This window comes from Panthera onca, chromosome C2 (assembly GCF_046562875.1).
Source record: "Panthera onca isolate mPanOnc1 chromosome C2, mPanOnc1 haplotype 2, whole genome shotgun sequence".
NCBI lineage: Eukaryota > Metazoa > Chordata > Mammalia > Carnivora > Felidae > Panthera > Panthera onca.
The window spans coordinates 18373711-18399707 of NC_138347.1; the positions used below are offsets into that span (position 1 = coordinate 18373711).

The 25997-nt window shown below is 41.1% G+C and overlaps 1 protein-coding gene across 1 annotated transcript in view; it reads right to left on the minus strand.

Annotated features, from left to right (window-relative positions):
* The window catches only part of LOC145712433 (uncharacterized), a 450501-nt gene that overhangs the window by 239729 nt on the left and 184775 nt on the right, over positions 1 to 25997 (minus strand). The window contains exon 5 of the mRNA XM_081790145.1: positions 16077 to 16205. Coding sequence (XP_081646271.1) covers positions 16115 to 16205 — 91 coding nt within the window. The 3' untranslated portion in view covers positions 16077 to 16114. The remainder of the gene's footprint in view (positions 1 to 16076; positions 16206 to 25997) is intronic.

Here is a 25997-nt window from a genome sequence, read left to right on the forward strand (position 1 = left end):
TAAGGAACTTAAACAGAAATGTGTACTGATTTATTCTTGTTTCACTTAATAAATATGGCTGCAGCAATAGTGCTCATCCTACTTTTGCTTAAAATGTGATCTTTACATCACTCCCATCAAGTTGTAGTGCCCACGTCACCCTTTCTTTGAAGCTTGTTGGATCCAACCTTGTGACTGTCTTATCCAAGAGTATGGCAGAAGTGAGTTCATGTGACTTTCAAGGCTAAGTCACAAATGCCATCCATTTCAGCCTTGATCTCTTGGGGTTTCAGGTCTTGACATCTACCTGCCATGCCCAAGCTTGCCATGTCAGGAAGCCCAAGCTTCCTTTCCAACCTAAGCAAAGGTATCCCTTCAACACAGAAAACCTGAAGGCCACAATTCCATCAGGATCTCCCTTATACACTTTCCTAATACTGGCTGCTTTTCTTATAGACCCATTAAAACAACAGTGAGTGATTAACTACTTGAATATTTATTCATTCACAGACATCATCTCCCACTAGAATTCAATTCCAGGAGGACATCAACTGAGTCTGTCTCATTCTCGTCACCCTTGCAGCTAAGGCGCCCACATTATGGGCAGTCAACAAATGGCAACTGAATTCAAGAAGAAATAAAACTTTGAAATTTGAAAGCCTCCAGAAGGACCATGGCTATTGTACTAAAGATTAAATGCTCATAAAGCTTATGTCTAAAGAAGCCGGGCACTCAATGCTCATTTGCACCCAAAATTAGTTATCTGGCACCACAACCCTCTTTGTTGGCAGGAGGATCTTCCCTTCGAAGCCCTCTCAGAAAGCTCTGGAGTCTTCATCAGGATGTGTCACGTGCTGGCGGAATGGATCCAGTCTTTGGTCCAAGGACATCTCCATTTTCCTTTCTTTATCAAAACCATGATAGTGCCACACAGATGCTAGTTAGTCATAGACGGTGGCACTATTGGTAGTTTGGGCCAAATCATTTTTCATATGGTGGGGAGGGGGGGACTGCCCTAAGTATTGTGATAGGTACAGCACCATCCCTGGCCTCCACCCACCAGACAGAGATGGTACTAATGTTGGAGAAGCAACAATAGCATCCACTGCAGACAAACTCACATTTCAAGAACAGCAGCTGTGCCTGCCTAACAACCATTTGGATAGTATTGACCAGAGAGATCTGTTACTTCATTCAAGTAACAGATCCACTCAATGACATATGCAGGGTGAAGGATGCTTTTTGCCCAATTGGCCAGCAAGCCGTTTTCTTTTTAATAATTAGACAATTGAATCATTATTTCATTACATTCACAAGATGCCTTGAGAGAATGGGTATCCAAACATTGGTTAAATTTTGAGTGTGATTCAGACTGTGTTTACGTCGGTCTGGTGTTTCAAGGATTTTACTGTCAATTTAAAGAAATCAATCAATTAAAGCAACCAAATAACTTACTCCTTTTAAGAGGATTCATCAATAACCAAGGGCTAACACAATTACACTTTGTGTGCACAAGGTAAATTCAACCAGTTGAAAAGGTGGGGAGACTTGGAGAGTAGGCAAGTATTTTCTTTCCTCTGCAAGTTAACATATAACTGATTTATTACTCCGTCCTCCTCTGCTCTCAAATTCACTTGTAATTTTATCAGATCAACTGGGTGTCCTGGCACCATAAAGCTTCAATATATATTCAAGCTGTTTGCCCAGTAAATTAACTGCAATATTATAGAAGCATTTTTCATATGCAAATATGCACTCTGAAGTGTAGCAAACTGAACACCACCAGCAGTTTCCTCTAAAACTTGAAAATCAACTCTTAAAATTTATCTTCTTTAACCATCTGGTCATGATGCTAAATGACTTAGTAGAGAAACTGTTTCACATTTTTACTGGCTTGCGAGAGGGTGAATTTTTGTTTTCAATATTTTCTATGAATCTTGCGTTCAAAGGGACAAGTAGAAAGATGCTGACATTAGTATAAATTTCTGTAAAGCTCAGATACCTACTGTGAGTATATTGTACAGTATTTTTTATCTTCTAGAATTGTCCTTTTCCAAAGAATCCCATTTAATGTGTTACGGTTATTCTCTTCTAGCCACACAGTTCTTTTTTAAACAGTGGTTTTATACATACAAAGAGATCTTTTCTTTGTTTTTTTTTAATCTTCTGATCCTGATGAATTCATGGTCATCCCCCTCTTTAATTATACTGTGGCATCCTCAACCTGATTTTCTTTTGCCCGTTAGGTGCAAATGTTCATGCACATGCACTGAGTGGCTTTTATTTTTCAAACTCAATATACACATTATTTCTCCCAGGATTTCTGGATCAGGATATTTTTAATAATTAGATAATCTTCACAGATTTGCAAAAAGAAATTTTGCTCCTTTGTTTCTCTCAAGATTTGGACATCAGGGAGAGCTCTGAGACTTCCTAGACCAGAAAACAAGAGTGCAAGACATTTTACTTATAGAAAAGGGAGTATGTCAACTGAGCAACTGTGAGAAGAAATATCCAAATGTAAGATTTTAGAAATTTCAAAACCACATCTTCATCTGTTTCTCTCTGACCTAAATACAGTCCTTTTCTAAATTATAATTTTTAAAAACGCAAAGCTAATTTCCTGAATCAACATAATATTCTGCAGCAGAAAAGATTAGGAACAGGCCTTCAAGAAGGCAATTTTCACCACCACAGCTATTTCCTTTAGCCATTTCCTCTTCTTTCTGCAAATATCCTTGAGAGAACTACAATACAAATTGTCTTGAAACGAAAATATATTGATTTCCAGTTAACGCCTTTTCTTCCTTATGTAACTTAATCTTTAACCAGAAAAGAAACGAGAAAGAAAAAAAGAAAAAAAAAGAAAAAGAAAAGTAAAAGGGCACCTGGGTGGCTCAGTTAGCTAAGCGTCTGACTCTTGATTTTGGTTCAGGCCGTGACCTCAATCGTGAGATGGAGCCCGTGCATGGGCTCTGTGCTGGGTGTGAAACCCGTTTAAGATTCATTCTCTCGCTCCCTCTCTCCTCCTCTTCCCTCTGCCCCTCCCCCACTTGCACATGCTCTCTCTCTTCCTCTCAAAATAAATAAATAATAATAATAAAGGAAACCACTGTTTTGCAATGATAGGTTTGTCTTATATTCTCGGGGAGAGATACAACAAGCAATTTAGTAATTACATGACCAGAGAAGTTGTCATGCTTTTTCTTCCACTGAAATAACTAACTAACCCGAAGACGGCAAACTTCATGGTTCTGCTGCCATGAATTCAGCCCAGGAGAAACTCCTTTGCAGCCGCTGGTCACAAGGTGGAAAGACCTCTCTGGCCATCGGTATTCTGCACACACATCATCCAACCTGAATTGCACAGGAGCGGGCCAGCACCCCACTCCACCCCTGCCCGAGCACTACAATGACTTCACACGGACTTGTTTTCAGACCCTAAACTCTGCTCCAGTTTCTATTCATAACCTCTTCTCTTATTTCCCTCCATTAGTAAGAAGGAGAACATTACAGTGTAAATCTCATGGAGTCGTTATAAAGGTTAAATGAGATTATACATCAAAGATGTATGACACATAAGCCTTACTTGAAAATAAATTCCGGGGGTGCCTGGGTGACTCAGTCGGTTAAGCACCTGACTCTGGCTCAAGTCATGATCTCATGGTTCGTGGGTTTGAGCCCTGTGTTGGGCTCTGTGTTGACAAATCAGAGCCTGGAGCCTGCTTCGGACTCTGTCTCCCTCTCTGTCTATCCCTTCCCCACTAGTGCTCTGTCTCTTTCTCTCTCTCTCTCCGTCAAAAATAAACATTAAAAATATGTATTTAAAAAAAAGAAAGGAAATTCCCAATCTCACCTTTTTTCATCAAAGATCTAGAAAAAGGTTGTTTTTCCTTGACGCCTTTTCCTGACCCATACGGAGAGAGTTGAGGAAAACGTTCAAATGTCAACTCTTCACATCATTCGAATATATGGACTCATTAATAATCAAACATCATTTGGTTTTCCATACAGCAAAAGGCATACCTCCAGCACCAAAAAATGGCGTGATAGTTTAATAAAGAGAAAGTTGGTTCTCTCTTAAATTTTTCTTCAAAAAAAACACAATGGAATATTATAACAGGAAACATCTACAAAGCATTTACTCTCTGCCATGCACGCATATTGGTCATTTAATAATACTAGGGTCTTATTATTAAACCTACTTTAGAGAGGAGAAAATGAAATGACAGAGAACTTCATTTTCCCAGGGGCACCAAGCAAACAAATAGTAGAGCTGTGCTCGAGACCACATAGGATCTATGCTTTTAAATCTCCCCATGTGTGAGGTTTTATAATCACACCATTCTGATGCCATTAATGCTTAGCATTTGGTTCCTACAAGATGTGAACCAGTCCTTTCCTAAGAGGTATCTGTGCATCCCCTCTTGAGATGGCAAGAATCAATTTTCTATCCAGAGGTAAAAGTACATTTACAACACATCTGTACAGCTCTACACGCTAACAGTTTGGCCTTGAGCAGGACAAAGGACCTTGAAAATAAACAGCTTTGATGACTTAAACCGTTTTCATGTTTATTAACAAAAAGCATTCACAATGTGTTCCTTTTCCTCTAACATTCACAATTAAGTATGCGAGTTGCTGCAAATCTGTGGAAACTTGAAGCATCTAACACAGAAACTTCTGAAAATGGGGCAAACCTAACATTTCACAGCCATGTAATTAATCATTATTACCTGGTGATGAGAATAGTATGACAGATCATGGGCTTGATTCTGATGGGTTTTAAATCACAATTGATTTCCTCAAAGTAAAACTTCTTCGATCATTTACATTCGATAACCTAGGTTCTATGGCGATCATGGTATGTGCCTCAGGGGTTCAAAAAATCTTCTGTGGTGGATGCTGTGATGTGCCCCCCCTCAGAACTGAAATATTTATGCTGTTCGTGTCTAAAGGGAGTCATTTCGCCGAAAGCTCTGCCCCCTCCTCTGGCTCAGCCCATATCCAAAGATGATTAATACCAGGACGTAAGGCCCTGGTCCCTTTGTCTCCAGTTGGCACACTCTAGGGCCATATCAGTTCCACAATACCCCACAGGATCAGTCCATTCTTCCAGAGGTGTTGATGTCAATCCCCAATAAACTTTCTGCCACACACCTGTTTTAGAGTCTTTTCTGGGGTCTCGACCTACAACAATTATTTAACAAAAGAAGTCTGCACATCTTCTGGGGCAAATACTTCCTACCTTCTGCAGATGATCCTGGCCGTGTCCTCTGCTTTTACATGATAAACAATATTTGTATTCTGTGATACACTGGTCCTTCTGGCAAGGACGTTTTCTCAGGTCAACATAATTATGAAAATGGTGTCAGCCAAGGGCTGTCATGGCAGGACTGTATTGTAAACTTAAGGCACAAGTTAATCCCATAATGTCATCTAAGAAATCCTTAAAATTTAAAGTTCAAACAGTACACTCTACAAAATAAGCAGGAATAACTTTACTCGACCATTGACTCCACCTGTGAACTTCAAATCTCTTAACAGATACCACCAGTAAAAATGAAAAGTATTATCTCAATGGGCAAAATTTTATAAACCATTCATTTCAGGTAAGATGGGGAGAATATTTTTCTGCAAAATGCTGCTTTTCGCCCAATTTTTCAGGAGTATGCATTTCACCTCTTCGGAGTTCTCCATTTTGTTTGCTCCACATGGAGAAGATTTCATTGTTAACAAATGGAGAAAAACCACATAAAAACAAGGTGTACTCCATCACAGGAAGCTGTTTACAATTACCGACAAATACCAGAGTGTCTTCTTTACACATCAATCTTGTCCAGCTTTTTTCTCAACAAAAATCGAATTTCATAAATGGGGAAGAAGAACTTCTGTTAGACTACATCTTTAAAACAGGCAAAATAAAAAATAGCATCTCACTAAGAGCAAAACACTTTGTTTTTACAAAACCGCTTTCGACTTACAGCACCCCTTGGCAACTACAAGATCTTAAATGAACCTAAACAATTTTCCAAAGGATTGAAAATTTGACCATTAGGGGGTGCCAGGGTGGCTCAGTCAGTTGAGCGTCCGATTTTGGCTCAGGTTACGATCTCATGGTGCATGGGTTTGAGCCCCATGTCCAACTCTGTGCTCAGAGCCTGGAGCCTACTTCAGATTCTGTGTCTCCCTCTCTCTCTCTGCCCCTCCCCTGTTCATGCTCTGTCTCTGTCTCTCAAAAATAAATAAATGTTTAAAAAAATTTTTTTAATCTGACCATAAGACTAAGATTCCTAAGTTATTATCGTATTCACCAGTCTAGTTTCTTACAATTTGTAGCTTTTCGTTTAGTGATTATCTTTTATTGATTTAGCATTATCTCTTTATTTAGAGAGATATTTATACTATCTCTATATTTCTTACAGTTTTATCTCTGGCTTAAAAAAAGGGATTTAAACAGAAATGTGTACTGATTTATTCTTGTTTCACTTAATAGCAGACTGCGTTTTCCAAATATGGCTGCAGCAATAGTGCTCATCCTACTTTTGCTTAAAATGTGATCTTTACATCACTCCCATCAAGTTGTAGTGCCCACGTCACCCTTTCTTTGAAGCTTGTTGGATCCAACCTTGTGACTGTCTTATCCAAGAGTATGGCAGAAGTGAGTTCATGTGACTTTCAAGGCTAAGTCACAAATGCCATCCATTTCAGCCTTGATCTCTTGGGGTTTCAGGTCTTGACATCTACCTGCCATGCCCAAGCTTGCCATGTCAGGAAGCCCAAGCTTCCTTTCCAACCTAAGCAAAGGTATCCCTTCAACACAGAAAACCTGAAGGCCACAATTCCATCAGGATCTCCCTTATACACTTTCCTAATACTGGCTGCTTTTCTTATAGACCCATTAAAACAACAGTGACTGATTAACTACTTGAATATTTATTCATTCACAGACATCATCTCCCATTAGAATTCAATTCCAGGAGGACATCAACTGAGTCTGTCTCATTCTCGTCACCCTTGCAGCTAAGGCGCCCATATTATGGGCAGTCAACAAATGGCAACTGAATTCAGGAAGAAATAAAACTGCCAAGCAACTGGTAATACCTCCCTTCAGGTATCTGACCATAAGGATGAGGTAAAGCTCTTTCTGGTGATTTGAAAGCCTCTGGAAGGACCATGGCTATTGTACTAAAGATTAAATGCTCATAAAGCTTATATCTAAAGAAGCTGGGCACTCAATACTCATTTGCACTCAAAATTAGTTATCTGGCACCACAACCCTGTTTGTTGGCAAGAGGATCTTCCCTCTGAAGTCACCTCAGAAAGCCCTGCGATCCCCATCAGGGTGTGTCCCATGTGCTGGTGGAATGGATCATGTCATTTGCTCAGAGAGACCTCTGTGTCCTGCTTTCTTTATCAAAACCACAATAGTGATACAGTCAGAGATGTGAATTAGTCACAGATGTTAGCACTATTGACATATTGGACCAGATAACACCTTGTTTTGTAGGGGAGGAGGGCACTGTCCTGAGCATGTTGGGATGTATAGCAACATTCTTGGTTCCCACCCATCAGATGACAGTAGTAACATCTCCCCCATCCCCACCACACACACCCCACTGAATTGTAAGCACTAAAAATGTCTCTGAACATTGCAAGGTACCCTCTGGCAGGAAAAATTGCCAGTATTTGAGAAGCAGGGGCCACAGAGAAAACACAGAAAAGCTGCCAGCATAGCAACATACTTCTAGATATATTTCTACAGGCAAAGGAAACAAAAGCAAAAATAAACGATTTGGGCTGTAGCAAAATAAAAAGCTTTTTGCATGATGAAGAGAATCATCAATAAAACAAAAAGGCAACCTACTGAATGTGAAAAGATATTTGCATGCGATAGATCCATTAAGGGGTTAACATACAAAATATATAAAGCACTTCTACAATTCAACACTAGAAAAAATGAACAATCTAGTTAAAAAATGGGCAGAGGACCTGAAGAGACATTTTTCCAGAGAAGACACACAGATGGTCAACAGACCCATGAAAAGATGATCATCGTGTCATCACTAATCATCAGGGAAATGTCGATAAAACCACAATGAGGGGCGCCTGGGTGGCTCAGTCGGTTAGGCGTCCGACTTCAGCTCAGGTCATGATCTCACAGTTCGTGAGTTTGAGCCCTGCTTTGGGCTCTGTGCTGACAACTCAGAGCCTGGAGCCTGCTTCGGATTCTGTGTCTCCCTCTCTCTCTCTGCCCCTCCCCCACTCCCAGTCTGTCTGCCTCCATCTCTCAAAAACGAATAAACGCTAAAAAAATTAAAAAAAACACACACACAATGAGATATCACCTATACTTGTGAGAATGGCTAAAATAAAAAATAGAATAAACAGCGAGCGTTGGTAACAAGGTGGAGAAAAAGGAACTTTCATGCCCTGTTGCTGGGAATGTAAACTGATGCAGCCACTGTGGAAAACAGTATGGAGGTTCCTCAAAAAATTAAAAATAGAAATACCATATGATCCAGTAATTCCACTACTAGATAGTTGCCCCCAAATAAAAATACTAATTCAAAAAGATATATGCATTCCTATGTTTATTGCAGTATTATTTACAATAGCCAAGTTATGGAAACAACCTAAGTGTCTATTGACAGACAAATGGATAAGGAAGATACGGTGTGTGTGTGTGTGTGTGTATCACATATACATTTTTATAATGTATATATTATATATATATATATATAGGAATATTACACAACCATAAAAAAGAGGAGATCTTGTAATTTGCAGCAACATGGACGGACCCAGAAGGTATTATGCTAAGCGAAGTAAGTCAGACTGAGAAATTCAAATACCATATGATTTCGCTCACATGTGCAATCAAAAATGAAACAAAACAAACGAATACACAAACAAAAAGGAGAATCAGACCTATAAATACAGAAAACAAACTGAATGCTGCCAGAGGGAAGGGGGATGAGTGGGTCAGCAAAATGCATGAAGAGAAGCGGGAGATACAGGCCTCCAGGTGTGGAATGGATAAATCATGGGCATAAAGGGCACAGTAGAGTCTAAGCCAGCGATACTGTAATCCTGCTGGAGGATGACAGGTGGTAGCCATACTTGTGGTGAGCACAGTATGACAAATAGAGAAGCCGAATCACTGTGTGGACCTGAGACTAATGTGACGTGTGTCAGCTACTCTAAAAGATTTAGGAAAGGAAGGCAGGCAGGCAGGCAGGAAGGAGGAAAGGAAGGAAGAAAGGAAAGAAAAGCTTCCAGGCAGCCTAAAGAAGCCTCAAGTTTCTGCCTAAGGGGCGCAGTGCTATCTATCTGTGTTGATCTCAAGGGTGTCATACCCACAGTGTGGCTGGTGGGCGCTCCAGCTTCCCCTCTATAGCCAGTTCCAGGCGGGTCTGGCGTCAGGATACATTGTCTCATTTTGTTCCATACAAGTGCATGTGCCTACTGAGCCTCCACAGGTGAGCGCTCCTCACCGACCTCTATGGCTACACTCTGCAATAAAAGCCACAAAACAATGCCTTCGTACATTCCATACCTTGCAGAGGTCTTGGACAAATAACTCCTGTATACCTATTCTGTCTTTTATTGTAATCCCGCATCACAGGGTCTGGAATAACACCACATGCCCATCCAAAGTGCAAGTGATAGACACTGGGACACTCAGGACCCCCACTACCCTCTCAAAGGACTCCTTCAGGACTCAGCACATACCCAAATATATAGGAATCCGCAGATGAGCATGGCCTAGACTCAGACTGCTGCCTTTACCATAACTGTGCATGAAATAAGTAATGCTCATAGCAGGAAAGAGCAATAAGTAATCCTATTTCTATTCCCAAAACTAGCTAGAAAATATTAGCTAAAAACTATTAGCTAACATTTACTTTGTAACAATGATGTTCACTTACAGATACCAGGCAAGTAAGTGTCATGAAATGAATAGCTCTCCACATTTCTTAAAGTAGCCAGGCTTTTCCAGTGGTCATTTTCCAAATGAGATTCCCTCAAACACAGTTGCACATTTCAATACATTAAAATTGATAGTGTCTCCCGAGTCCCAGACAGTAGAAATGCAATAACTCATACGGCTTTCTGCTTTCCTGCTGGTCTGTTTATAGAGGAGGCAGGCTGCTTACAAATTATTGAAACAGGAAAGCCAGATAATGATGTGTTTTGAGAACAGCCTCAGAAACATTGCTCATGCTCATTCCCTCTTGTGTTTCAGAGCTGTCTATATTATCTGGCCGCAAGGGCTCTAGTTTAATGGGAGTGATGCACTGTGGCCCAGCACCCGCACAGCTCTCTTTACAAAGCAGGGGTCCCTGTACAGAGCATACAGACCCTCCCAGCAAACATGTGCTGGCCACTGTCTGTGATTTTTAAGCCTTGTGTTTGCAAATATTCTCACCTAGGATTGAAAAAATAGAATGGAGAGATTTTGTCTTCCTTGTCAATAGTATCCAATGGCTTGGAGATGGATTTAAGGACATTGTTCAAGACTGAATGAATCACCCACCACTTCTTGGTTCATTTGCTATGTGGAATTTTCAAAAATTATTTTACGTTGTTTAGTAGTTCAGAGAAATCTTTACCTATGATGAAGTGATCTAACAGTGGAAATCTTTTTTTTTTTTTTCCTTGTAACTAGAATACTGAGAGTGAGATTTGAGGTCATATTCCCCTACAGTGAAATACGTATATGTGCTGTTTTTATTGCATCCATAAACAAGAAGTTTCTAGAATCTCAAATAGTCTAGGACATGAATATTCAGGTTATTTATGATGAAACAGAACTCATCACTCACATAGATGTCAATGACTCTCACCTACCTGCCCTGTATAATAGGGGACCTGTCAATGAAGCACTTAGGATGCACAGTACATGCTTCGGAGGGTCAGGAACCTGAGCAGGGCAAAACTCCAAGCAAGAAGAGCATCCCGTACCTTCCCAAAGGGGACAAGTGAATAAGGAATCACAGGACACCAGCCAGTAGTATTTAACAATTGCCTGTACTATAAACAGTATCAGGCTCATCAGCTTTGAGTGGCAAAAGAATGTTCCTCCATTTTAGGCAATTATTTCGGTCAGCCTTTTAAAATCTCAATCCAACGAGGGGCACGTGGGTGGCACAGTCAGTTAAGTGCTCGACTTCGGCTCAGGTCATGATCTCACGGCTAGTGAGTTCGAGCCTCGCACAAGGCTCTGTGCTGATGGTGTGGAGCCTGCTTGGGATTCTGTCTCTCCTTCTCTCTGCCCCCTCCCCTGTTTGTTCTCTCTCTCTCCCTCTCTCACAATAAATTTAAAAATATTTAAAAAATTTTAAATATCAATCCAATGAGAAAACTATTTCAAGCAGTAGTGTTCTTTGGTTCCCTAAAAAAAGTTAAAAGTTTACGAGAGACCGTGACCTTAGCATAATTTGGAAGGGAAGAAAATAATAATAAATAATAAACTGCATCAGCAACCTGAAGAGCAGATCCCAAGCCTACTCAACTAGAGGTTTCATTTGAGACAAAGCTTAACAGCTTTTCTGTCTTATTTATTAGACTTTCTACATGCTTGATGCTTGATATTCATTTTTGCTTCAAGACTCTAGGGCAAGAATTGCTACCATTTTCCACTTAGACTCTTCCCTGAGAACCAAAGCAGGTAAGCCTCATTAGGAATATAAGCGAGGGAAAATGTAATGCAGAAGTCATGGTATTTGAAATCACCAACCCATGCTTGGGGTAGCATTTGGGATAGATTTCTGAGCTCTTCTGCTTCTGTTTATGTTGTCAGCTAACTGCAGAAAAGTAAATGTGGTGGAACAAATGAAGTAAAAATGGCAGAGAAAGAAAATTATATAAGCATATTCTGAAATACTATGAGAAACAACAGGAGCTATGCCAAATAATGAGCATAAACAAAACGTGAAACTAAATGTAGCTAAAACTGTCAAGACTCTCAATATTTACTTAAGTGCCCAATTTTACCATTGCTGTGACCACTGTTGGAATGCCTTTGTTGCTACCTTGGAAAGATCTAGTCTGAGAACTAAAAAAATGACATTCAGGAGAAGAAAATGTGTTCAAATTCCGGTATTTGGATGTGTCTATTCTAGTTCATCGTATACCTTCCCGACAGGGCGTTGTTGTCTAGACTTCAATTTGGCTATGGTGCCATGGTGCTCTGTCCAGATCCTTTTTTGAGGGTGAAGGCGCCCATCTCCCAGTTGCTGAGGGCTCACAGCTGCACCTCTCACTGGGAATTGCCACTGCCTTGCCTAAGGCTACACTTCCGGGGACGGTGGTCCCACGGCTAGTGACTGGTTGCTATGGCCAAGCACCCTGTCCTCAACTTGAATGACCATCCCAACTCTAGAACCTCTCTTGGGATCAGCTGAAGCCTCTTTTGTAACTCTATTGGAGGTCAGCTGCTCAGTGTTCTCAATCCTACCACCGATTCCTAACCAGTGAATCTACCAAAGCCACTCCCCTAAAACTTTCTTCTTCTGCTTACAACTTCTTATCTCAGAATCTCTTTCCAAGGAACTAAGTGAGTTGATGCCAGGAGTGGTTCCAGAAACAAGACGCTGACGTGGGATTTGGGAACCAGATCGCCTACCAGTGGGCTGGCAATGAGGAAGCCACCAATAATGGAAGTGGGGTATGGAGAACATTTGGCACGCTATGGCAGTGCAACTGTTCAAACGTTCACTAGTGGTACCATGAATGTGATACCCATGGAAGGGGAAGCACTAGCTAAGGCATGAATCTAGTGTTTAAGAGATATGAGGAAAAAGACAAGCGCGAGAATGGAATTTGGTGAGGGTGCCTGGGTGGCTCAGCATCTGACTCTTGATTTCGGCTCAGGTCATGATCTCCAGGTTCCCGAGTTCCAGCTCCACATTAAGCTCTGCACTAACAGGGAAGCCTGCTTGGGATTCTCTCCCTCTCCTCTCTCTCTGCCCCCTCTCTGTCTCTCTCTCTCTCAACATAAATAAACTTTAAAAAAAAATTTGTAAAAAGAATGTTTGATGGCTGCTACGTGTCATTGACTCATGAAAAAAGACTAAGGATGATTAAGCACCAGTTCAAGGCAAAAGTGAAAACCTGCTGCGAGGTCTGGCTAACATATACTACCAGGAACTTGGAAAGTATGCATGGGAGTATGGATTCCAAAAGAATGTTAGGGGCGTGTGGGTGGCTCAGTTGGTTAAGCCTCCAACTATTGATTTCAGCACAGGTCATGATCTCACAGTTTGTGAAATTGAGCCCCACATCTGGCTCTGGGCTAGCAGTGCACAGCCTGCTTGGGATTCTCTCTCTCTCCTTCTTTCTCTGTCCTTTCCCTGCTCATTTTCTAGAAAGAAAGAAAGAAAGAAAGAGAGAGAGAAAGAAAGAAAGAAAGAAGAAAGGATCTCCTTCTCTCTCTGTCCTTTCCCTGCTCATTTTCTAGAAAGAAAGAAAGAAAGAAAGAAAGAAAGAAAGAAAGAAAGGGAAAGGAAAGAATGTTAGATCCAGGGGAAAAGAGAGGAATGTGAAATTGGAACAGGGAGAGCTTATTAACATGGGCCATTCTCAGAATACAGGTTTAATACTATGGCAAGAACCTTGGAAAATGATGCTTATTCACTATTAGGATGGCTCTTGGAAGCTTAGACAAAGCAGTAGCCTAAACTAAGTGAAGTAGAAATGCCAGAACCAGTATAATAGCGGATGGCATGAGGAATCAAAAGGCTCAGAAAAGTAGGCATGGTTAAGTGGCTATACTTCATAAAGTCTACTATCTTCTGCAAGAAGATACACGGAACACTCCCTTTGCTGACGCAGTAAGAATGCACTGGTGAGAAGGGCACCAGTACCACTGAGAAGGTTGCTAGTGGCCGTCCTCTGAAGAGCAGGGCCAGGCTTGGCAACATAATGTTCAAAGCCCAACGCAAAATGAAAACGTGGAGTCCCTTGTTAAAAAAGAATTGCAGGACTGCAACAGCAGAGCACTAAACAAAGTATGGGACCCTTCTAAGCGTAGGGCTCTGTGCAAATGCACAGGTCGCATGTCCATGAAACCAGTTATAAATAGGGCTAACGGTAAAACTTATGGTTACAGAACTGGGCTCCCTCATGATTAAGGAAATGCTGGGATCCTGCCAAAATAGAAACCAAGGGCCAGCGTATGCGCCCAGAAGCAAGTGAGCACAAGTATCACAATAAGAAGCAAGGTTGGAATAGCTTTCACACAGCTTTGGAGATGCTCAATAGAAGACAGTGTTTCTAGAAGCAAAATACATGGGCAGTAAATGAGAGTAGTCCATAACTTACATAAAGAAGATGATCAGGAAGCTGACAGCGGCTACCTCAATAAAAATTGAGTATCACTTGGCCAATTTCCAGACATAAGCCTGTTCTCAGACCCAGAGCCCAATAACTAAATGAGAGATCAGTTCCTTTGAAGAAAGATTCTGACACATCACAGTAGATATATTCAGTAGCAAGCTCCCAAGTCCTTCAGCAAAGGGGCCCCAATGCCATTTACTTAACTAACCATGTGCTGAGGACAAAGGAATGCCCAGACCTTTCAAGAATTGAAAGAATCTAAATTAGCACTCATACCCAGGTAGCCAAAGCATCACCACGGTCCGCCCATGTTGGGGCACAGAGAAACCAGTAATAAATGGAGTCCTAACTTAGGGCCAGGTCACAGTTAAGCTATTGGACCCATGAACCTATCCAGTGGTCATTTCTTCCAGACTCCAACTACATCATTGGAATAGACAGACTTGGCAGTTGAAAAAAGTGCTAATTTTGATTCCTTGATATTGGTTCCTTAATATGGTAGCATAAGAGCTTCATAATGAAGAAAGTCAAGTTCTTCCTTGACCAAGATAGTAAATTTTCTTAGGTGGGTCAACTCAGTAGTAGCTCCAGGCTTTATGCTGTTTGCTATGACCTCACTCAGTCCTCAGGGCTACATTGAAAACTTCATAAGGCCAGAAAGTTTGTCTATCTGGTTCACCATTTAATCACCAAGGCCCAGTACAGTGGTTACCTGGTAGGTATTCTATCCATGAATATTTATTGACCCCATAATACATACCAAGTCCTGCGTGGGTGCTAGGAATACAGCAGGAAACACAACAGAATTTACCGAACCTTAGTAGATTCAATAAATACTTGTTGAAGAACGAAAGAACCACTCTTTATCATCCAAGGTCCTGCCAGGAATCAGAATCCAATCAAAATGGCTAAAAATTCTTTCTCATGATATGGTCAGAGACCAGAAAGAGTGGGAAGGTTTTACCACCCCTAGATTTAAAGGTACCAAAGGGGAGGGTGGCATTAGGGAATTTGATTTGAAAATATGAAGCTAGAACCATCCAGAAGCTACAGTTGAGGGACCCACACATTGCATGAAATATGGCCCAGAGCAGAAAGAGAGCCTAGAAGAAACACCTGAGCTCTCTCTCCTCCTTCACCCTCATGTCTCCACCAGTGTCTCTCTTTGGCAACAACTGGAAGCCAACTAACTGGAAAGGGAGGCCTGGTGATGTCACCCCCAGGGATCTGCTGCCACAGACTCAATGAGAGCAGAGAAGATGAAACAACGGATGGGGGGTAGGGGCAAAAGGACAAATGGAGAAAACAGAATACAGACTTTGAGAGAACTATCTTTTCCCAATTTAACAGATGAGAAAACGGAGACAGACTGATCCCACAAGTAAAATTATAATAGAGACAGAATTCAAACCCAGGACAAGTAATTCCAAAATCACTCCTTTTAATCAACACCTTATCTTGTTTCTAGGCATTCTGATTTCTGGAGAAGTTGAATGTGCATAGATTTCATAAATTGTATTTCTATTCCCATACACATCTATAAATTAGAGTCTCAGTAAATGGTGCCCGATAAGGTAACAGAATCCTAATGAGAGAGCCTGGAAATTTGATCATAGAAAATCATGTGATGGGCAATTCATTTCAAAGGAGAGTGTGCACCATGTCTAGGGGTTGCTGACCTTTACCAAAGACAGTCCTTGGCATATTGGACCTACTGATATGATGGCATGAAGTAACAATGGAAAGGGTCATACCTTCTGCTCCTCCTCTGTGCATCTGGATTGTGTACTCCTTAGTAGGGGTACCTGAAAACTTCCCTGAAGATACGCAACACGGTGGCTTTAAGTGAATCCATTTCCAGATCCTCAACTTCCATACGTAACCTTCGAAAATAAATTTGCTTGATGACATGCCTGCAGGTTTCTCATTCTTTACCACCTCTCATCTCATAATCACTATTCTCCCACTTTACAAAAGAAAGGCCTACCTCTCACTCATCCGGAGACCTTCCATGGTACCCTGCCCCATAGTTTACTAGCCTCCCCGGCACCAAACACAAGAACATACTGGAGAACCCACTGTCCTTGAGCGCCAGTCCTTTAAGCACAAATTAAGAAATACTCGAGGCAAAGCTCCCTAGTGAAGCTACCTGGCTAACTAGTTTTCTGCATCCAATCAGTTAATCGTCCTAGAATGCGTATTCCAAAATGAGGCTGTCACATATTAACAAATGTATGTGAATGAAAACATTGCACCTGACTCTTTTCTGATGGGAAGTAAGCGATCTGACTGAATGACTTGACAATAAGCATCGGCTTTGTGAACGAGAAGGCTTGGCAACAAGCACCATACACAGGATGAGCCAAGTCCACAACTTCAGTTTTGATAAAAATATATTAAAAACTCACATGCAATATACAATGCGGTGAAAACTACATTGTTTTGTAACTAATTAAACTTATACCATGTGGACTTAAAAATGTGGGGGCACATACCTTTTTAAAATTCTTTTAGGGAGCACGTGAGCGAAACAGTTGGACGATACTATTCTAGATCCTATAGTAGGATACATTTTAGACCAGGAAGGGATATGGTTATTTGGTGCAACTTTCTTTATAGAGAAGCAAATAAACACAGAAATTAAAGGGCCTGCAACCAGTTGATGACAGAACTGGAGTTAGAACCTGAATCTCCTGGTCCCTGAGGCATGTTTCGACTTGATTCACTTCGCTCCAAGAATCCTGCCCTCTCTCCCACACCCCGCCAGTCCATCAAAAAGCCCTTAATGCAGAAAGTAGACATAAGTTAAATAAATGAACCATTCTCTTTAGAGCAGAAATGCCAAAGGAGGCAGGATCTACATGGCTGCTTATCTTTAATGGACCTTAGCTATGACACCAATGGGACTAAGTGGGGTGAAATCCTTGGAGTCGGAAAGGTTAACGTGAGTCACAAAAATATCTTGATTGGGTTACTTCACGGTCCCAGACCAGTCATGGAACTGAAAGATCAATTTCACCCCAGCCTCACACAGTGACCACCTCTGTCTTCTGAAATGTGTGTTCCTTGAACACACCCAGCTCCTCTCACTGTACCCCCAGACTCCGGCCTGACCCCTGGTAGCTTCCCAAGATGTCTCCCTTTCAGATTTAATTAGCATGGCGCTCTAGGGGTGCCCCTCACAGAGGTACAGTGGCCCGTGTCCAGAGCACATGTGATCACGATTTTGCCTCACAGGCAAAGAAATTATATCCCCTGCTGATCCAGTCATAACTTCCCTATGACACAGTTCATGTTCTCTGCTTTATTTATCTGCTTTTTCCCCCCTATTCTACAGAATTTCTATTTTTCTATTCAGCTTAACTGAAGATGTTTACCTGCTTTGGGCTCAGAGGAACGAAGGCATATAAATTATGTCTGGGAGCAGGTGAGGGAAGGCATGGGAGTTTGTAAGATTCCACTGGTTTTCATTTGCAATGATTAGTTGTGCTAACTAGACTAAAATCGAACACTATATGTTAATAGCAAAAGAATCATCCATGTTAATTGGGCATACGATTACAGTGGAACATTTAATAAGCAAAAAACTCGGGCCAAGCGGGCTCAGAACAAAAATCATTAAAAGAAGTTCAGTGACTATTGATTTTGAATGGTTGGCATTAATTTATGAGCAATCAATACTCTTTTAATTGGAATTTTGCTGTCTCTGGGTACATACATAGCACAGTCTATTAAGGCAAACGATAAGTCCCCTTTGTTTTAGAGCTTATGGCAGGGAATTAGAGATGAGATCTTAGAGTGGGGCCTTTATTTCACTCACCAGTATCATTTACCTATGAAATAAAATCAAAGAAGCAGTTCTATTTACCCCAGAGACTCCGAATCTAAAGAGGCACTCTCCTCCTCTGTATATGTAAATAATGCTGCTGCCCACCCCCGCCCCGCCTCCTTACTATCCACTATTTCAGAGAAAGCAAGGCCATGTACTTTAGAGATGGAATTTTTTTTTCTGCTTGAGAGATTAGATACTAGAAAAATCTATAGAACAGAGTGAGAGCTCCAGGTTTCGTTCGGATGCCATCACTTATCCCGTACACGACTTTTCTGAGCTTCAGTTGCATCCTATAAAATAAGGATAATAATATTTACTTCCTCAAAAAAGTGGTAAGGACTGAATGGCAGAAGAATTCTACAATGTAAGTCAGTATGATGACCTTGGCAAATGAACTCTCCTGGGTGAATATTTCAATTGCCAGTCTTAAATACTCACCCACTCTACGAAACAGAAAAGTCTCAAGATTCTAGGAGACCAGGTAGGTCCACGGACAGTATATCATAATCATTTCCATATTACATTTCCCTGCCTCCTCTGCACCTTCAAAACTCACGTCGTTCCACAGGCCATTCCCGGAAAAAGCCAACTACCCTCTGAGCTGAGTTGAATAATATCAAACCATGTTCCAGTTTCAGACAAAGTGAAAACGGGGACTACTGCCCTCAAATCGAGGGAGGGGAGCGAGGGCAGATGCTGGAGGGGCTTGCTGTCTGTCTGGCCTGATTCTAAGCAAATCAGTCCTGAGTGTTTTTCTAAACATCATCTCTCACCTCTCAAGACTAACGTTCGACGGAGAAATATGTGAAGACGAAAGCCCCTTAAAAGGATAAGTTGCAGCAAAATTCTGAAAGCCTTGAAAATGAGGGAGAAAACTGCCAGAAGAGGAAACTAGGAGAGTGTTATGCCCAAATGCATCATCTGTTCTGACAGGCAAATTTCACGAGGAGCCAAACCTTGACAATTCTCCTCCCTGTTTTTTAAAAATTGCTTCCCTGGAAACCTCTTCCCAAGCTACAGCAGTCACACCACACTGCAGGTGCACACTCTCCTTTCATCCCCCTCTCCGTGAGACTGATGCATTCGGGCGAACGGTGCAGATGGAGAGTGAAGGGGTGGGCAGTAGATGGAGGTCTGTGCCCATCTCCACTGTCCCCCAGGCCTGTGAGTCCCAGGTTTTGGGGTGAGATAGCACATTTTCCCTTTGCGCACAGCTCTTGTAATTTACAAATTTCCCATCTCTAAAATGCTACGGAAGGGTAGTGAGTTAGATTATTTGCTTGGGGGCGTTTGTTTTATTTCCTTGATAGCAAGTAGGATAGCAAAACAATGCCAATTCACTATAGGGTGTTGACATATTTTATAAACATCACAGAAGAGCCAGCAACATAATGACCAAATCTCGCACAGTGAGAGTTTTGTATATTTAAATTGTGGTAGTGGAAGGGAATAAAAAGGAAGGTTGAAAATAAATGAACAAAAACTACAAGCGTTGCTGAGATGATTGCATGAGATGTGAAGCGTGCGTGCGCGCGCGCACACACACACACACACACACACACACACACACACTCAGGAACGCATACACATATGCACACACGCACACATACACACATACATGCACGCACACACGCAAATCTAAGCTTAGCAAATATTAGACTAGCATTTTAAAGAGGGGACCCTGTCCTTAAAATCTACTATTTTAGCAAATGAAGAGATACAGCTCTGAGATACTTTAATAAATATTTACTTAATATGGCTATCCAAACTCCAGAGGCTAAAGCAATAGTAAGTTTGCCTTTGGCATGGCTGCAATGCTACAGGCAGATGCTAATTCCATTGTCCTGTACATTTGCAGCAACAACAGGAGATACACGTCTCCACTGACCTACGTGTTTCTGTTTTAAGCTTTAAACCGTCTCTACCGTCCTGACCCAGCGGTGATTGGGAAGTTGAACCAGAATATCCCCCAGAAATATATCAGTCTTCGAGCTTTTTAAGGACTTTGCAATATTTGTCTCAAATGGTAACTCCTTTCTTAAAAGGACAAAAGCTAGATTGATGTGTTTTCCCAATACATTGAAGTAAGTTTTATCTTCCAGTCCAAATCCCAACTCCTCTCCCCAGTACAGCTCCCTTGGTCGAAAAACATTTATTTACCATTCTAGAACGAGATGGTGACGAGGCAGGCTCCTGAATTCCCCTCCTCCCACACACGCAGCGAATGTGCAGCTATACACGGAGCAATTCCCTCCCCTGGAGAGAAATTCAGAAACTAACTGAGCGACTCCCACATATGGGACTGCCGGGGAAAGGCTGAGAAACCTCGCCATGAGTAACACCCCCAGCACGATGACACACAGTTGGGAGGGAACCCCCAAATACCGGCTTCTCCCTGAGGAGAAAGGGGTTTGGACCGCCATCTAGCTCCCCAACTTTGAAGACTTCCGCCAGACAGAGGGCCCCAAAGCACTCGCCTCTGAGAGGCAGCAGGACTTTCACTCAGGAGTCCCAAGGCGCCTTGGCCAACAAAGCAGCAGCTGTTAACGGACAGAGAGCAGGCGAAGCGCGCATCTCCCAGTCTTTCCCTCCAAGGGTCTGACTGTGTACTTCACGATCGCTGTGGAAGAGTCCAGTTTCTAACCAGCACGCATCTAGGAGATCCTCCCCAGAGCCCGCGATGAGCAGAGGCGGTGAGCACTCCCCAGCCACCCGGCTCTGGCACACTCCAACAAGGAAACTCCGGAGTCTCCCTGGAAGGACCTTGTCCACGTAGCTAGTGCTCTGACTCTGACAGCAGCCACTTGACCTGGCTCCGAGAGCCAACAGACCTTGCACTGAATCCCACAGGACTACAACAAACAGAGAAGCAGCTTTGAAACCCCTGCGGGAGCCCCCCAAGCCCCCGCAACCATACTCCTGGGGCTCAGCACAGAGGCAACCGGCAGCCCGGCCCGGCTCCCAGTTTCTCCCAGGAAGGAGACTGGGTGCAGAGGGTCCCAGCTGCCGCCCCGGGGGGCCCAGCTTCCAATCAGCCTGAGTCATCAGGGAAAAGCAAATCAATACCACAATAAGATACCACCTCACACCTATTAGCACTTTTCTGACTGAAAAGGTCAGAGTTAACAAGTGCCGGCCAGGCTGTCGAGGAAAGGAGACCCTCTTGGCGCTGTTGGTGGGAATGTAAATTGGGACCCCTACCCTACCCTGGAAAGCAGTATGGTGGTTCCTCGAGAAATTAAAAATAGTTGGAGCCGCTAAAAGCAGAAATGGCAATTTTTGACGCATAAATATGCACACAGTTACGCACAGAGCCACGGCTGGGTAGAGGTGGGTACTGACCCAACGAAGTCACCATTTGCTTTCAGGAAGGAACAGTGGACCCTTCCTTGGGTGGGGCTGGCCAGCGCGTCAAGGAGATCACAGAGAAACAACTGAATAATCCTGGCACTCTCCACTGCCTGGTGGGATCCAATCCCTTGAAAAACATTCTGGTCAAAAGTCTGTTCAAATTTCGCAACATGAGGCGACGACATTTAACTTCTAGGAACAGCCTAAGTTAACGATCCAAATATGGGGAAGCTTCTTATAGGTGTCTATCACTACATTATTAAAATGAGTCAAGTAAGTAGTCTATATCTGGCTGGAATCATGGTTGCTTGGATGTAAGCATTTATCTAAACTCATTAAATTAGTCACTTAGACTCTGTACATTTCACTGTAACTTTTATCTCAAAAAAAAAAAAAACAATAAATGTGTATAAATAAAATTTCCTTTTTAAAAATAAAATAGCCAAATAGCAATTGACCCAAATGGCCCTACACAGGGAAATACTACCCTTGGAGGATCCATTTGATTGTATCTTATGACATTATTAAAGTATGGATTTAATCACGAATATTTCTAGTAATATAAGAAACACGTAGTAAGATGTTAATTGAAAAGTAAATACAAAATGCTATAGAGAATGCAATCACAAGAATGTTAAAATATGCGTAAGGAGAAGACTAAAAGTGAATGTATCTACACATTAATAGCAATTGTCATAATAGAATTATGAATGATTCTTTCATTCCTTCTATTTTTCTGTATTTTCTCCATGTTATATAAGGAGCTTCATTAAAGCCTGAAAAAAAAATTTTTATTTTTTAAAATAGTGAATAAAGTGCTGCTCCCAGTCACTCCCTGCCCACTCTCCACTCAGTTCGTGAGCAAATTAGCAGGGCTGGATGACACTATCCCTGACCAGGAATAAGAATTAATCAAAAAGGATCTAACGTGAAGTCTGTGCATAAATAAAATCTAACACCCCCTTCAAAAAGGAAATAAGTTGGCAACGCTGGAGACAAGGTTTACCAGCTGAACAGCAAAGTATGGGGTTTCTAGAAGTGATAAAGCAATAGCAAATAGATTGGCAACATATTCCAAAAGAGGAACCCCTCTCAGTAGACAAATAAAACAACCCAAAAGGTGCTCTTTCCCAGAGGAACTCCAGAAGAATGCCACAGTCAGAGGCAGTGGATGCAGGAAGGAGCATGTCACAGTGTTTCAGGTCATCAACTGAAGAGTGGCACAGATAAGACAGCCACTCCCCATTCCTCTGCCCCCCTACTGCATTTGTCCCCAGATGAGAGTTATGAGACCCCTTCTAACAACTCTGACATAAGAGACTACTAGGGTGGCTACTGAGAAAGAAAGAGTTTCTGTCTGCCAGGAGGTACTGGGAGCCTCGTCCCCAAAAGTCAAGTCTCATTTTTACTTTAGCCACACATGGGTACTCTTTTCCTACAGACTCACCAAGGTGATTAGTTTGCATCAACTGCCAGACAAACGGGGATCCTCATTTAGCTTGAGAAAATACACTCCGAAAGCAATGAACTGTTCGATCTAGAAACTCAACCACAAAAGCAAACAAGAAACACTAAGTATTTAAGGAATTTAACACCATAAAAGAGACACTCTGAATTTAATAAATACCTATGATAGGGAAAAAAAAATTTTTTTAACTGAAAAAACCTTTAAAATATTAGAAGAGGGGCGCCTGGGTGGCTCAGTCAGTTAAGCGTCCCACTGCAGCTCCAGTCATGATCTCGCAGTCTGTGGGTTCGAGCCCCACATCGGGTTCAGTGCTGACAGCTCAGAGCCTGGAGCCTGCTTCAGATTCTGTGTCTCCCTCTCTCTCTCTGCCCCTCCCCCGCTCACACTCTGTCTCTCTCACAAATAAATAAACATTACAAAAATTAATAAAAAAATAAAGTATTAGAAGAAATAATTGTAAATATTGGAAAGAAAAAGACAAAACTATATTAGCTAACAATATGAATGTCCACCTAGGACACACAGTCTACTAATAAACTTTTAGAACAGAGAAATTAGCCAGATGGACACAAGATCAACATGTAAGAATTAATGGTTATTTTTTTATACCTGAAATAACTAAGTAGCATGTATTTAAGAGCAAAGAAAATAACATACACATAATTAAGTCTAATAAGAGACGCACACTTGGGGAGTCTGGGTGGCTCAGTAGATTAAGCATCTGACTTTGGCTCAGGCCATGATCTCAGTTTATGAGTTCAAGCCCCACGTCGGGCACTCTGCTGACAGCTCAGAGCCTGGAGCCTACTTCTGATTCTACAACTCTCTCCCTCTCTCTGCCACTCCCCTGCTTGCACTCTGTCTCTATAGTTCTCTCAAAAATAAATAAACATTATTTTTTTAAATAAGAGATGCATATTTATGAAGAATTTTGTAACATTTTACTGAAGAAAGTAAAAGAAGTTCTAAAGTAATAGAAAGGCAAACTATGTTTCTAGATGGAAAGATCCCAGTATTGAAAGGTATCAGATCTCTCTAAATTATATATAAATTTGATATAATTCTTAATCAACATCTTAATGAAATGAAATGAAATACGATAAAATGAAATAAATAGTACAATTTCGCAAAGAATAATGAGGAGGGAATTTCTGGACCATTCTAAATTTTAAAAAGAGTGTTTCACTGCTCCAAGAATCGATAAATAGATCAATATGAAAAGATAAAGCATGTGATATTTCAAATCAGGAGAGAAAAGACCAACAATTCAATAAATGATTTGGAATAACAGGATAGCTATTTATAGACAGATTAAAAACTAAGCTCAATAAAACATTAAAGGTATTAAAAATTACGTAAGTATTGGGAAAAATACAGGAGGACTTGATGTCTTAAAGTGGAGAATACTTTCATGAGCAAAGACACAAAAACCATAAAGTGAAAACATTTTAAAAATTTAAATACTTTGAATAATGTAAAAATTCACCTAAAGGAGAAAAATCACAATGGCCTCAGATTTCAGCACCAAAAAAAATTGGGAGCCAAGAAGTTTAGAAATAGCCCTCCTTGGAGAAAACCACTTGATAATAAATTCTCATCAAACAAGTGCTGTAATCAAAAGAAATGAGAAAGAAAGAATTAATGGCATAAAAGTATTTGTAATTTGCACTAAACTGATTAGAATATAGAAGGCTAAAAATTATGCAAACGTATAAACACTGAAGTGTATAAGTAAGCACATAGCTAAGAAAAAATGGGCAAGGCAGGGAAATGGGGTCAGGAGAAAAGTACAAATATGTCCATTTCTTAATCTTTCATATCAGGAGTTAAAAGATGTTATTTATTCCTGATATTCCACGTTTCCTTCTGATATTCCCCTTCTGTTTGAAGTGGTTCCTTTAGCAATTCTTTAGCAGTAATGTAAGGTTCGTTTAACATTAAGAAAAAAAAAATGTGAGTCACCATATATTAACAGACCAAAAAAGAGTGATGACATGAACATCTCAATACATGCAAGAGAAAAGTATTCTACACACTTCAACGCCCAATCATGATAGAAACACGGCAAACTGGAAATAAAACAGGATCTCCTCAATCCAAAAAAAAAAAAAAAAAAAAAAGGCATCTATAGGAAACCTGGAGATGGAAAACTACTGAATATTGCTGAAAGGAATTTACAAAGACTAGAGAAATGGAGTACTGTGTTCATCAACCCAAAAATACAACATTGTTAAAATAAGGTATCAATTCTCCTCAAGTTGATCTATAGATTTGACACCATTTCAAAATGTGTTTTGTGTAGAAATTACAATCTGATTCTCAAATTGATACAGAAATCCAAACCTCCTAGAAGAGCCAACGGAAAGACAAAGTTAAAAGTCTTTCAAAAATGAAAAACAAAATTGGAAGTCTTAAACTCCCACTGAGCATAATGCGTACACTCAGACTCAGTATAAATCTACAGTAATCAAGTTAGTGTTCTATTGACATGAAAATCAATGGAAAAAGCAGTGAGTCCAGAAATACCTGCACGTAATACAGCTCGCTGATTACCAACAAAGGTGCCAATGTATTTCAGTGTGGAAAGGATATTCAACCCTTCTCCTCACACCATATCCAAAATTTAGCTCAGAAAGGAGAGACCTCAACGTAAGACTTAAATTTTTTTAACTTGTACAAGAACATGTAGGAGAAAAAAAAAATTTTTTTACCTCTAGTTACACTGGATTTCTATAAAAACATAAACTGTGGGGTGCCTGGGTGGCTCAGTCCCTTGAGCGGTGGAGCACCCACTTCGGCTCCAGTCATGATCTCATGGTCTCTCTGCCCCTCCCCCACTCACATACTGTCTCTCTCTCAAAACTAAACATTAAAAAAAAAAAAAGATAAAAACAAACCATAAAAGCAAAATAATAAAGTGGGCTTCAAAAATTAAAAAGCTTGTTCTTCAAAAGATACTGTTAAGAAAATAAAAAGGTAAGTCATAAACTGGGATAAAATATTTGCTACGCATAATAGTTGACA